This window comes from Poecilia formosa, unplaced genomic scaffold (assembly GCF_000485575.1).
Source record: "Poecilia formosa unplaced genomic scaffold, Poecilia_formosa-5.1.2 Scaffold173, whole genome shotgun sequence".
Classification (NCBI taxonomy): domain Eukaryota; kingdom Metazoa; phylum Chordata; class Actinopteri; order Cyprinodontiformes; family Poeciliidae; genus Poecilia; species Poecilia formosa.
Window position 1 is genome coordinate 1 of NW_006800112.1, and position 14208 is coordinate 14208.

Consider the following 14208-nt stretch of genomic DNA (forward strand, 5'->3'; position numbering starts at 1 on the left):
TTTTTTTTTTTTTTTTTTTTTTTTTTTTGCCGAAGTTCCTAGTACAGAATATAATTATTCTTAATTAGTGAAGTGAACATACTGTCAGTCAACCTGGAGCTAAAGCAACTAACAGGAGAAACTTAAGTGAAGCTATTAAAAGTTCATGTAACACACAGTTTGTTAGCCTGTAGGAAGAAGACCATACCGTCTGTGGACACCTTCTCTAAGCTTGTTGTCTAACTGAGGACAGAGAGACTGAAGACAGAGTGGATCCAGAACTACTAACCAAGGTATCAGACTCGCTTCAGCTCTGCTACCTTCGACATTTTCTGTTAATACACTTTATTTGGTCAGAAGGTGATTTATGCCTGACTTCTGTTTTAGTACCAGAATAACAGAAAATCTGGATAATATGGCTGAATCCCTGATGACGTGAAGGTTGTGATTAGTGAAAAGGGGAATCCCAAGTGGATTGAGGATGACTGAGGTGATGAAGGTTGAAGGAGATGAACCTGGAGGGTTCAGCTTGGAGCCTCCCATGCCTGCAGGATCCACGTCAGAACTGGCGAAGACACATTTCGACAAAGATCCCAGTAAGTGTATGAATTGGAGCAAAGTTATTCTGAGTGGAAGTAAAAAAAAGGGACTGCAGAAAGAAACAGTAACGATTACATCGGTAAATATCTCAGCAGACATTACAGCAGAGGCAGTGTACATCATGAGGCTGAATACTACAATTGGAAGGTCAGAGCATCAGGATGTAAAAATAAACCAATCTCACACATGTAACAAACATCAAAGCTTGGTTATTTTAATGATAATCTCTAACTAATTTAGAAGATCACTGAAGGGTGCAACTAAAACAACCATTTATGGTTAGGTTTGTATGCACCGCCACTTGTGCCCTTTTCACCAAAGGAAAAATAACCTAAGTAGATTACTTTAATTTTTTACACATCAAAATGTGGAAATGACAAAACATATTAGGGCTGTCAGGAACTTACTTAAAAATATAATATTCTAAATTGTGTTTATTTATTTTGCACAGTTAAAACTGCCTTATAGTTTTCTTTGATGTCTATATGTGTTTCAGTGTCTACTGATCAGCTGCTCTTGGTAATTAAAGAAGAGGTTCCTGATCTGCGGAACTGCAGTTTGGACCAAGAATCCCCTCACAAAAAGGAGAAAAACAATGAACTCTGGAGCTCTCAGGAGGAAGAGCAGCTTGATGAGAAGGAAGATACAGATTTAATTGCTGTTAGTGTGAAGAGTGAATATGATGAAGAGAAACCTCAGTTGTCAGACAATGATTGCATCAAAATTGAGGAGAACATGGACACAGAAACTTCACCTAGCATGACTGTTGAACAGAGGGAAGCAGAACCTGATGGCGGATCAGAACCAGAGGTGAACTCTGATCCAGATATGGATGAAAATGCTTTGGATTCATCTGGGACTGAAGTCAGTGAGGCTGAGGAGGATGGTGATTGGCAGGGACCTTTTTCAGGTTATGAATCTAGAAGTAAAGATTGTCTGAAAAGCCATGAGAGAATAGCTTCTCAGTCAGACATAAGCAATGATAAGAAACGTAGCACTGGCAAAAAATGCTTCGGCTGCTCTGAGTGTGGCAAACACTTTATCTCCAAGCAGTCTCTTCAGAGACACATGAAGAGTCAGGTAGGAAAAAGGTGTTCGAGCTCTTTAAATGAGAAATGTCTGAAAGTCAAACAAAACATCGATTCACACTCCAGACTCATCGGTGAGGGAAGCCAGTCGAAATGTGATGAAAATGGAAAAAACTGTAATTGTAAAGACAGTCTTCAGTTACACCTGTTGGTACATGCCGGTGACAAACAATTTAGTTGTGAGATTTGCGGCAAACGATTCAAAAGTAAGTACTACGCTCAAAGACACATTATGATGCACTCTGGAAAGAAACCCCATACCTGCGATCAGTGCGGTAAAGGGTTTATTAAGAAGAGTCAACTTCAGACTCACATGAGACTCCACAGTTCAGAGAAACCATTCGCTTGTGACGACTGCGGCAAAGGTTTTAATCAGAAGTCACACCTTAAAGTCCACATGATGTTCCACTCTGGGGAAAAACCAACGGTTTGTGATCTTTGTGGTAAATCGTTTAGTGTAAAGTATTACCTCAAGGACCACATGAGAACTCACACTGGAGAGCGACCGTTTTCCTGCAATGTTTGTGGCAAAACCTTCCGGAGGAAAACAAACCTCGACCTGCACATGAGAGTCCACTTGGGGGAGAAACCTTTCGCCTGTAGCGTTTGTAATAAGGGGTTTTCACGACAAGGAAACCTGAAGCAGCACATGAGCGTCCACAGCCGCGACAAGCAGTTTGTTTGCAGCATTTGTAGCAAAGGCTTCTCACGAAAAGAACATCTTAAGCTGCACATCGGCGTTCACACTGGAGACAAAACATTTGGCTGTAGCGAGTGTGGGAAAAGTTTCCTGCAGAAGATCCACTTAAGACGACACATGTTGATCCACACAGGAGCGAGAGCGTTTGCCTGTAATGTTTGCGATGGAAAATTTAAGCTAAAGCACCACCTTCTGACTCACATGTTAAGCCACGCAACAGAAAAATGATCAATCAGCGGTCAGTGTTCTGCATGTAAACTTTGAAGTCTTTAAGATGTCTCTAATCTCTTGCTTTTAGAACCGTGTTCCTGTGTTTTGACTATTTATTTATGGAAAAACGTTGGTGATACTATTGACATCAGTGATTAAAAACCGTAAACTCCTATTGAGCTGTGCTTATTTTTGTATGCTTTTGAACAACTGATTTGTATAAATATCAGAATCACCATTCCAAAGTTTAAATTAATTTAATGATGCAGGGCTCATATATGGGTATCTTGCTCCTTCAACTAGGGTTATTGATGCACAAATGTAACACATTCACTTTGCAGAGAATAGCCTGCGCCTCCGACAATAATGCTAAGATAAATCTTTATTGTGGTTGCCTCTTTCATAAGATAAGATAGAGATGAATGGTACAATTGACTCTGAGCATAAATAAAAACTACTGAAATGACCATGGTTATACCATGAAATTATCTTGTTATAATCATCTTATAGTGTTTAAAAAATTCTGACATCACACTTGTCAGAATGTAATTAGACATACCTTAAATAGGTATTTTGTCCAGTCAAAATATAATTAGGGACATCTTAATTTACTAATATATACTAAATTTGTCTTATCTAATTTTTCATTATTGTGTCGTTTTCAAAATATAACTAATGTCACATTTAGTGATAATCTGGCTGTAAATTTCTTTCCAAAACTGCTAAATTGCCAGGGGAATCCCACAAGGGGGGGAAAAAAGGTTAATGAGGACAAAAATGGGCTCCTGCCCACAGAGTTCAGTCCAGTTCAGGTTAAGCACAATGCTACCTGCAAGGACAGAAAGAATCACATATTTAGTAACCACTGCTATTACGTTATGCTGCCGCATTGACAAAAACAATTTGCATTGTGGTGAAAATACTATTCTCTGGTATGGTATGAGAATTCCATGCCAATTAGTCCCAAGTTATCACTGTTCAATTAGTCTTGATCCTATCCTAGTTTCACTTAAGTAAACCAGACTTTCTTGTCCTAATGTCTTTCAATTTTTTTCTTTGACCTTTAGCTTCTTTCTCTCATTTTCAGTCGATCCCGATGAAGAAAATTACTGGCTTGTTGTTGTAAGAGCAGGTATATCCAGCAGATGGCAGCAATGGGACACGTAGGACGCAAACCTAGAGTGTGTCTGTAACGGTGCCTGATCAAAATCCATCAGTGATCCATGGTTTGCGGGGACATATTTTTTTGTCGTCAATACTTCGGTGGATCGAGACAGAATTGTACCTAGTTGCAATCTGATTTGATCGGCTTGGTTCGTGTGAAACTTGGTTCGCGTGTGGATTATGTTGATTTGTTTTTACTGATTGCGGGGACACCATGGAGGAAGTGGATTATGTTGATCAGCACAGATCTGAAAGTCGACCATTAGATGAAGTGCAAACGAAACAGCTCGGTGCCCATCTGCCGCAGGAAGTTGGTGGAAATCAAACAGCTGGTAAGAAGAAGCTCTGCGAAAGCAAAGCTAGTTTAACTGAGGTTCGGTTGTTCTCTCTTCTTAGCTTGATGCTTCCTTGGCAGTTACGGTTACAGCTATATGTTAACGTATCCGCCATATTGGGAAGGGAAATACAGACGTTCGGAGTGGGGAAAAAACTATTTGTACTGCATTAAAACCAGCTTAAGGCTTAAAATTCAGAAAATGTTTCTGAGGACTTAACTAGTGCTCTTATAAGTTCACTAAAGTGCAAACTTCTTGTTCAGTTTGTTTGTTTAACCATGAAGGTTTTATGTTGGTGAGATAAATATTGTTCCTTTCAGTCCTATTGAAATTGCGAGACGAGTGTGGGAGGGGGGCACCGGTGGAAAATATTTATATAGCAACCTGTTGCTATAAAAACATAAGTCTAGAAACAGAATTTGATATTTCTCAAACACTGTCAAATATGTAAGTAATCATCATTGTCCATGTACATTTCAGTGTTCCCTGTTCTTCGGATGCTGGGTGTTAAAAAAGAGGTTCTCCATGCCTGGAGCTCCAGTTCCCAGCAGCAGCATCCAGAGGCCTTCCACATAAAGGAGGAGGAGGAGGAAGTCTGGACCAATCAGGAGGAAGAGCGGCCTAATGAGCAGAAAGAGACTAATATCAGCAGGTTCCCTTTAACTGTTGTCACAGTGAAGAATGAAGGTTACGAAGAGAAACCTCAGTTATTAGAGCTTCATCAGATCAAAACTGAAGAAAGCAGAGAGACTGAAGCTCCAATCAGCAGCTCAGCTCAACAGATAAAAACAGAACTCCATAGCGAGGATAGTGTAAGAACAGAACCAGACAGGAACCTGAATCCAGCATGTAGCTTTGAGCAAAATCCAAATAAAAATGCTTCAGACACCTCTGAGACAGAAGCCGGTAATGATGATAATGATGAGGACTGGCAGGGACCTTTGTCAGATTCTGAGTCTGAAACTAAAATGAGTCACAATTGTGAGAATGTCCTCAGTGTATCTCAGTCAAATGTAAACGGTGAAGAGAAATGTAACTCCGTCGTGGCAGGAGAAGTGTTTGCGTGCAATACATGTGGTAAAAGATTTAAAAAGCGGGACAATCTTACAGATCATGCTAGGATCCACACCGGCGAGAAGCCATTTGGTTGTGATGTTTGTGAGAAAAGATTCAGGCGGAAGGACTGTTTGCGAAAACACAAGATGATTCACAGCGGGAAAACGGCGCACAGCTGTGATTTCTGTGGGAAAGGGTTTATAGAAAAGACGGATCTTCAGGCGCACATAAGACTCCATACCGGTGAGCGACCTTTTGCATGTGATGAATGTGGAAGAAGGTTTCACAAAAAGTCAATCCTCACAGTGCACATGAGAGTCCACTCTGGGGAGAAACAGTTCAAATGCACCGTGTGCGAAAAAAGATTCCGATTTCAGCACATTCTTAAAAAGCACATGGTTGTTCACACCGGAGAGAAGCCGTTTGTCTGTGTCGTCTGTAGTAAAGGATTTTCTCAACAAGAAACTCTGAAGAGACACACGGGTGTTCACACGGGGGAAAAGACATTTGTTTGTAGCGACTGCGGTAAAGACTTTCAACAGAAGATACACCTGAAAGAACACATGAAGGTCCACACAGGGGAAAAGCCATTTGGCTGTGACGTGTGCGGTAAGAAATTCAAAAAGAAGTCGTATGTTAAAACGCACATGATGTCTCACGGTGGAAAGAGAGCGCACAACTGTGAGCTGTGCGGGAAAGGCTTTTTAGTCAAGGGTGGTCTTCTGAAACACATGAGGATTCACAATGGAGAAAGACCTTTCAGCTGCGATGTTTGTAGCAAGAGCTTTCTGCAGAGGATCCATTTGAAGGCGCACATGAGAGTTCACACAGGAGAAAAACCGTTTGGATGTGAAATCTGTGGTAAAAAGTTCACAAAGAAATCCTATGTTACAACACACATGATGTCTCATGCTTGACAGATGACGGGATTACTGTGTTGATTTGCAGATACGCACCAAACTTCACACAATAGCAGGTTGTTCGCACATCCTTAAAAAGTCTTAAATTAATGTATCTAAAATGAAGGCCTCAAATTGTATTAAATTCATTGAAAAACAGAAAGTTGGCCTTAAATATGTTAATCACAGGTCTTAACTTTTCTTGGGTCAAGACTGTTTAATCTCATATATTCTAAGTAGTTTTCCGTTTTCTTGTGGGACTTTACTATTATGCAAAACTTTGAGTCTGTGAGTCAAGGTGGTTGCCAGTAACTAGCTGCTACTATACCCTTGCTGTTAAGCAAGGATAAAGGAAGCTAGCTTTCATATGTGCAAAGTGCAAATGTTTGTCTTTGACATTAACACACTTCAATTGCCAAGTCATACAGTTTATTTATTTGTACATTTCTGTTGTGATACTGTTCTTAAATCCCATTCATAATGGTCTTTAAAAAGTCTTATAAAGTCTTAAATTTGAGTTGGTGTAACCTGTAGAAATTCTGTATAGGGTGAAGAATTGGCCTACGCCATACTGGAGGGTTTGGTACCTGATATTTGTAATTAAAAATGGAACTGAGCCATACTGTAACTTTCTGGGACACAAAATTTCTTAGAGAAAGATACCCAAAAGGTCTTAAACCCCTTCAACACATGCCTGTTTAGTGTATCTGAACTCAGCCTGATATTTGTACTATAGAGCAAGCTGAGCATAACTGTGGTTTCCCTTTGTAAACTGGCTACTAGAAAGGAGGTAAAATATCAAAAATGCCATTACTATAACAGTGATTGTTATAGGTTTTGTTTTTTCAAATATATTTGACATGTTTGTGGTGCTTTTTGTTACTTAAAATAACCTGATTAAACTCTATAGAACTTAGTAAAACTGAATGTCTGCAAAAATATGCTCTTTGATTGTTGACCTGTTCACAATAAACTGCAGAATTCAGATCAGAGGTGTGGAACTGCTCCTGGAGCACTTTGTCCCCCAGACTTTTGGTCTTGTTTTGCTTCAGTATACCTGGTTCAAATTATAATCATCCTCAGCAGAACTTTGACATGCTACAAAGGTAATTCAGCCATTTAAGTGAGGTGTGTTGCAGCAGACATGGATCTAAAACAAAGTTGGACATAATGTGAGAGTTTGGAAACTGGAATAAAATGTCCTAAACTCTCCAGATATCTACAAATATTATTTCATTCTGAGTGGATGTAGACTCTGTACCTCTGTTGACCATTCCAGATCAGTGAACTTTAAGAATCTGTAGAAATATCTTAACCAAAGCTTTGTGGCAGAGATGGTGGAGGAACTATCACACAGCTACAAATATGAAATTATTTCACTTAATTTCCTTAAAACAACTATGTTATGTATTTTATTTCATTGTGTCTTTTGATAATGCAGAATAACTGTAACTGTAAAGTTTAAAAGGAGTGAAATACTTTTCTGAATATAAAATTCTCTCGAGCAAAGCAGTTTTGTCCGAACTGACATGATAAATAATTTGCACCATAACGTTTTAGAAAAGTACTTTTTTTTTTAAAAGAATTAGTTGGACAAATCATTGCCTCCTTGTAGAAAACGTGGTTCTGTCTGGAACTTTGGAAAACATTTTTCAACATAAACAAGCCATTTGTACATTTATAAATGTATCTATTGTAAATTGTTTTTAGATTTGTCTTGAGCTCTTTTTTTGTGGAGTTTTTGCCTTAATGTGGATATATAGATATGCCTCATGTTTTTTTTGTTTTTATTTTTTACTAAATTAAAATAATATGGGTACAACAACTCATCATGGATAACAATCTTGTGATTATATATTCATGTACCACTAGCTGAAGTATAAAAATGTTACTGACAGTGAAAAATGTTTTTTTTATTTGCATTGTCGTTTTTCTTTTGCATTGTCTGGGAAAACGTGAACTCTCAGTCGAAGCTGAAGTTGGCTTATTCTGATTAGGGAAGTGCCTAGAGCAGGGGTGTCAAACTCAATTTCACTGAGGGCCACTTCAGCATATTGGGCCCCCTCAACGGGCCACATTGACGGTACAATTCAGGAGTGCATCCCTGCTAAAACACACCCCAGACAAAAGGTTGACTTCCCTCATTCAGTTCTGTAGAGGCTTATAATGAGTCAATGGTCCAGGTGTGTTAGAGAATGAATGCATCTAAAGTTGCAGATGGTAGCTCTGGAAAACTAGACTTGGGCACCCCTAGCATAAATGTATAAAAATACATTGTTATAAATAAATTAAATTTGATTGTAATTTCACGGATAAAAATAGTACATAACCGATTTTTTTTTTAATGTTGTCGGTCAAGATAACGGATAACAAAAAAAAGACTAGCGGGACCTGCCGCCCTGTCACCAACTCACACACATCTTCATTCACAGTCTTACTTGTAAATCGATTTTTCTTTTCTTGGACGTTTTGATGTTAGCTTGTCGACGTCTCAGTTTTATTCGCTGGGAAAATCAATAAGCAGCATAAAATGACATGGCAGCCTAGAGGATAATGCCTCCTACTTTTTCACTACCCTGGGCATCTTTAATCTGTTTTGGTTAAAAACTAAAATACGTAGGCACTTCTAATATGGTCTTGATTATTCTACACAGATTGCAGAATATCTAAAACCATGTTTGATTTGTGAAACTTCAATAAAAGGCCATAGATATTTTTACATCTACCACATTACAGCTCCAAAACTCTTAACACCGACTCTTCTAACTTAATGCTAATATCATAGTATTTAAACATAGTTTGTGATTGTAAAACCTTTATTTGACTTGTGAGGCTTCAACAAGGGCAATTTCAGCACATTTTAAGCCAAAAAGCTTTTGTTTTACTCTATTTTGAATGGATACACAGGTAGCGTGGTAGATTGTCTCGCTCTCCGTTGAACTGCAATTTTCTGGTTTATCCACCAGATGGCAGCAAACAGCTTTTGTTGTTTAAATAAGCAACAAATAAATACACTTTAGAGATTCGCAGAAATCTTCTGTCGTCGAAAAAACAGTGTTGAATTAAAAATAAATCTTTATTTGATAAATATATTTTACGTGAGTTCAAAGTTTCATCTATTGCAAGTGTCTCTTTTAAAAGTTTGTCTCCGCCCAGCCTCGGCTCTTCCTGGTGTGGGTGTGGACTGGATGACTTCAGCAATAATGGAGGAAAATCTTCTCTGCTTTTAGAAAACAGTTTGGTTTTTTTTGACTCAGACTTTAATTTCCCAGTTTCTGGAGCTGGAATGCTGTGTCAGGATGGGAAACCTGTTTGGAAAAAAAAAACAGTCCCGGGTGACGGAGCAAGATAAAGCCATCCTGGTGAGAATTAACTCAGATTAGCAGCGGGCTAACGTCACTTAGCGTCTCACCAAACTCTACGAATCAATCTAGTAATTTGCTAAACTTTATGTTTTTGGACTAGCTCACGGATATCTGAAACAGTTTAGCCCTCGTTTTTTCACTTTTTATGAACTTGTTGTGAATTCGGCCTGACTGTATGAAGAACATAACCTAAAACTGATATAGTTTTAGCTTTTATATGTGCTCTCAGAAAGAAAATATGAAAGCTGTTACTGGGTAGTTTGCTGCTGTGTATTGTAATGTCGTTAAAGATCTGTGTCGGATCACAGATCTGACACAGATCGTCAAAGCTGAAACTTTGACGTTTATCTGTGAGCTGAAACTTGTTAGTTTCGTTTCCGCAGCAACTGAAGCAGCAGAGAGACAAACTGAGGCAGTATCAGAAGAAGATCAACCTGCAGCTGGAGAAGGAGAGACAGCTGGCCAAACAGCTGCTTAAAGATGGGAAGAAAGAGTGAGTGAACTGAGAATCGCTGTGTACTAACAGGAGCAGGTTTCATGGACCTGCATTCTTCCAAATCCTGACTGTAGATGATCAACAATCCATTTTGTTCCAGATAAGAAATAAGTTGCAGAGCCAGTCCTGTTTAGAGACAGTCTTAGAGATAAATGTTCTTGTAACTCTTACAGGCTGTGATGGATATAAGATGACTTTTGAAGCATTAGTTCGACAACTGTATTGCTGATAGAGCTTGGAACAAAACAAGTAAAATGAGGTGGGTTTTAATGGGCCATTAAATGAGGGCAAATAAGGTGAAAGGCTTTTAAAGCTAAATCTTATGTGGAAATTGTTTTAAGACTTTTCCATAAGTGTGGAAATAAATCAATAAATTTATTAAACTTGCTTTTTAGCTTCTCTTATTGTATTGTTCTAAAAGATGAACAAAAGTCAAACTTCAGTCGGACATCTTTAAGTGCAAAAAGCAGGCAGCTTTTTTGTTTCATCTGCAGTTGTCAGGTTTTAACCTCTAATGTGTCAGGGTGTGAGCTTCTAAATGTGAACCTGCAGATAAAATGGGCTGCCGTCTACGGACAAAATAAAATTTCTCAACATTTCAGAATGAAAATCTTTTGCTCTTTCTGAGCTTCTGAGTGAAATGAAAGAAAATTTCATTAGAGCCCTAGGCCAAAATGTCAGATCAGATATCAATATTTACTAAAGTGATGATGGCAAAAAAAAAAAAAAAAAATCTGTATCTGAACATGGACTTGTGGGTCTTCATGCGGTGCTTCAGCCTCTAATCTGACAAACTACTGTGATGTTGACGTCCCAGAGGATGATTTTCTTCAGTGCTGTGTAATTTAACCCTCAGTTGAAAAGTGTAATACTTTCAGCAGCGGCTCTGTGTCTGATCACTGGCTTTGCTTTATACTTCCTCTCCAAACCAACAGGAAAGCCCTCCTCCTGCTGAAGAAGAAGCGATACCAGGAGCAGCTCCTGGACAAGACAGAGAACCAGATCAGCAACCTGGAGCGGATGGTGAGTGATGGCGGCGGCGGCGTTTCTTTGGCGACAGCCGACACGACTCTGACTCTTCTGCTTCCTGCTCGTTTCAGGTCCAGGACCTTGAGTTTGCTCAGATTGAGAGGAAGGTCATTGACGGCTTGAAAGTTGGAAACGATTGTCTGAAGAAAATGCATGAGGTGGGGGACGTTCGATGCGTTTAAAGGTCTGGTCTCAGGTTTTATTGGAGGCCTGATGAGGCTGTGATTTCCCCCTCCCGCCCCCTCCAACAGGTGATGTCGATTGAAGAGGTGGAGAGGATCTTGGATGAAACGCAAGATTCCATCGAGTACCAGAGGGTCAGTTTTTTTGCTAACGTGACCATTCACACACCTGGAGCAAGTCGGATTTATTCCCTCTCTTAACGTATTTTTGTCTCCGTGCAGCAAATCGACGAGATGCTGGCCGGTTCCTTGACGCAGGAGGACGAGGATGCTGTTCTGGCTGAGCTGGAGGCCATCACTCAGGTCAGATTGAAATAAAACTTGGAGAGAAAATGTTCCATGACCTGAAGGCAGGTCGATGCTCATCATGGCCGTTCTGATCCGATTCTCTCAGGGAGACGTCGAGCTTCCAGAGGTTCCTTCAGAGCCGCTGCCGGAAGCCCCTGAAGCTGCCAAGAAGAAACCAGGTCTGTCGTTTCACTCGGTTTGTTAGCAGAATCTGTCAGTTCTACGTTTTAATCTCACTGATGTTCTCGACACCATGAAAGCAAAGTGTTTGGTAGTTTATTAGTCAGGTGAGTGGCAACACAAAAGCAGAAGTACATCAGCAACGACGTAAGAGATGCGACTGTTGATGCCCATCAGTACGGAATAGAGGTGTAAGACCATTTCAGATCAGGTCAAAAGTTTTGAGTCACGCAGACGTCTTCATTGCATTTTGTGACTGGAGGTGTTTGAGGAGCTAACAAGCTGCTAATTCACCCTTGCTAGCTAGCTAGTGCTTTTTGCTCTATCTCGGGTAAGTGCAGCAGATTTATCACCATTTGACTTGGCGATGTTTGTTTTTGCCATTGTCTCACTTCTGTTGCCAAGGTCCTTCTGTGCAAAATTACTTTTAATCAAGGCACTATTGAGGTTATGAACGTAGAGAACTATCAGCGGTGCAAAAAGCACAAACAGCGTCCGTTTGTGGAAATAGCCACAAACAGACCCCAGAAATCTCACAGTGTTTACTATGCTTGATTTTAGTGCAACAAGATCCCCCCCAACCATTCCCTATACTTATAGTTTTTATGGTCTTAAATTTAATTCAAGGTGGATTTAACAAGGTGTTAAGTCTTGAATTTAATTTAGAAACACTTGTTAATACCTTATTAAACCCACCTTGCATGGATTTAATAAAATACTTTAGCAATGATGTTAGACTATCAAATGTTGCTGCTTATCAGTTTGGGAAGATTTATGAGACAATTTCAGGAACAAAAACACACAAAAAATAGTAATATTGGTCAGTTCACTAGTTAACACAATGCAAGTGTGAAAAGACAACAGCAGTAACCTCAGAGAAGCATCTGCTGAACCAGGTCAGATACAAAACCATGGTTGCTCTTTCATACATGGACTTGGCAGCAGGTGTGTGTGTTAAAAAACAATCTTTACACACGTTCTGTTCCAGTGGTCCGTTCCTGTCTTTCCTTAAACCTCAGTGGTTCAGTCAGCCTGACCCAGACAGCCTCTCTGCTCACTCCACAGCAGTTTCCGTCCCAGCTGAGCGTGTGCGGTTGTGCTTCAGTTTCAGAGAACGATCGTCCCAGGAAGAAGCAGGAGCGAGAGCTGCTTGCCGTGTAGGAACAGAACTGACCCCCGTTACAAACCAACGCCCTCGCAGACGTCCAGCTGCAGATGTTTTTCTACCGTACAGGCCCGCCGGCTGCTCTCGGGTAACCCGTCTGATGACCGGTTGTGTTCATCTGCCGCAGGTCAGTTCTAAAAGGAAGGACCGGTTCACCTGCAGCGCCTTGTGAACCGCAAAGACCTGTGAAATCACATAATTGTGCCTAACTTTAGTGTAAGCAGTGCATCATGTTTACTATGAAATCATTTTTAAGTAATCCAGAGCATGTATACTGTATGTAACTAGTTTAATCTCCCTAAATAATCTGTGGATCAGAGTCGAGTTCGGAGAGGATCGTTTCATCCAAAGTATTGACAAATGTATGAACTTTGTATCTGCGGCTTTGGACATAAAAAAATAAAATAAAATAAAATAAAAACATCAAAAGCCATAAAAAGAAAAATCATATTCAAGATTTTTGATCTTAAACATGTCTATGGGTGAAGTGATCTTTTGATCCCTGGATGGCAAAACAAGAAATTTCTCCTAAAAACCGTCTGCATCCATCCTTCAAAGTCTGACACTCCACAAGCAGATTACCTAATCTAACTCCTATTCCCCTCGTGGATTAGCTCAGCCTCAGTGGGAAAAGGCCGGGCCTATCTCATGTGATGTAATCTGCAACCACAGAGTCTTCTGTAATCATTTGTTGTGTATAACCCATACTTGGATCTGCAGCAGGAACTTTTGGTTTGTATCCACGAGGTCGACGGTCGAATATCTTTGAAGGCCAGTGGAACAAAACTGTAAATCTTTTAAACTCTGGCGACTAATCCTGTCCGACAGCAGCATCGAAATAAATGTTATAAAGTTTGTTTGGGGATTTCTGTACATTGTTTTTACAATAAAAAGTGTTTTTATTGTTAAATGTTGCATCATGTCAGATGTTATTCAGTGAGTGAACACAAGGTGGCAGCAGTTAAACGGAGAATAGGAAAACTGGTGAATATCTTTCTCTTTTCTTGTATACATTATATAAAAGCTAGCTTCTCACACTGTAACTACAAACTACACCTTAATTTATGTCCTATATCATGGTTATTAATAAAGTTATGATGAGGTTATGAGGCAAAATCCCAAGTTTCAACTGGAAACCTACCAAGACATGGCTGCTCAACTCAACTGCCTGGGTAGAGAAGCAGCCCAGAGGTTTATGGTTCCACTGGAGGAGCTGCAGAGATCCAGGGCTCCGGTGGAGGATCTGTTGACAGGACAAGTTACACACTTCTTAACCATGTAGATATTATTCAATTCAACTAAAATTTAGGCCTTAAAATATCTTACTTATTTTTAAAAGTAAGTTGGCCTTTAATATGTTAATCACAGGTTTTACATTTTGTCTTGACAAGATTATTTATCTAATCTCATATCTTTTATTTGTTATTTTCTCATGGAAATTTTCTGTCGGGCAAAAGTTTAAGCTATCGGTA

General features: G+C 39.7%; 3 protein-coding genes across 3 annotated transcripts; all 3 read left to right on the top strand.

Moving 5' to 3' along the window:
* The first annotated feature begins 6 nt into the window (after positions 1-6).
* LOC103147088 (gastrula zinc finger protein XlCGF57.1-like) lies at positions 7-2752 on the top strand. The gene is made up of 3 exons (XM_016678060.1): positions 7-272; positions 367-575; positions 1076-2752. Exons 2-3 carry the CDS (start codon positions 461-463, stop codon positions 2593-2595), a joined length of 1635 nt encoding a protein of 544 aa, XP_016533546.1. The 5' UTR covers positions 7-272; positions 367-460; the 3' UTR covers positions 2596-2752.
* A 989-nt stretch (positions 2753-3741) lies between these two features.
* LOC107837770 (zinc finger protein OZF-like) lies at positions 3742-7605 on the top strand. The gene is made up of 2 exons (XM_016678061.1): positions 3742-4073; positions 4557-7605. Exons 1-2 carry the CDS (start codon positions 3956-3958, stop codon positions 6047-6049), a joined length of 1611 nt encoding a protein of 536 aa, XP_016533547.1. The 5' UTR covers positions 3742-3955; the 3' UTR covers positions 6050-7605.
* A 1582-nt stretch (positions 7606-9187) lies between these two features.
* On the top strand, positions 9188-13649 carry LOC103147035 (charged multivesicular body protein 6-like). Its single transcript, XM_007565176.2, has 8 exons — positions 9188-9393; positions 9780-9889; positions 10828-10915; positions 10993-11079; positions 11173-11238; positions 11326-11406; positions 11498-11570; positions 12677-13649. The coding sequence occupies exons 1-8, from the start codon at positions 9331-9333 to the stop codon at positions 12730-12732; spliced, it is 624 nt and encodes a 207-aa protein (XP_007565238.1). The 5' UTR covers positions 9188-9330; the 3' UTR covers positions 12733-13649.
* The last annotated feature ends 559 nt before the right edge of the window (positions 13650-14208 follow it).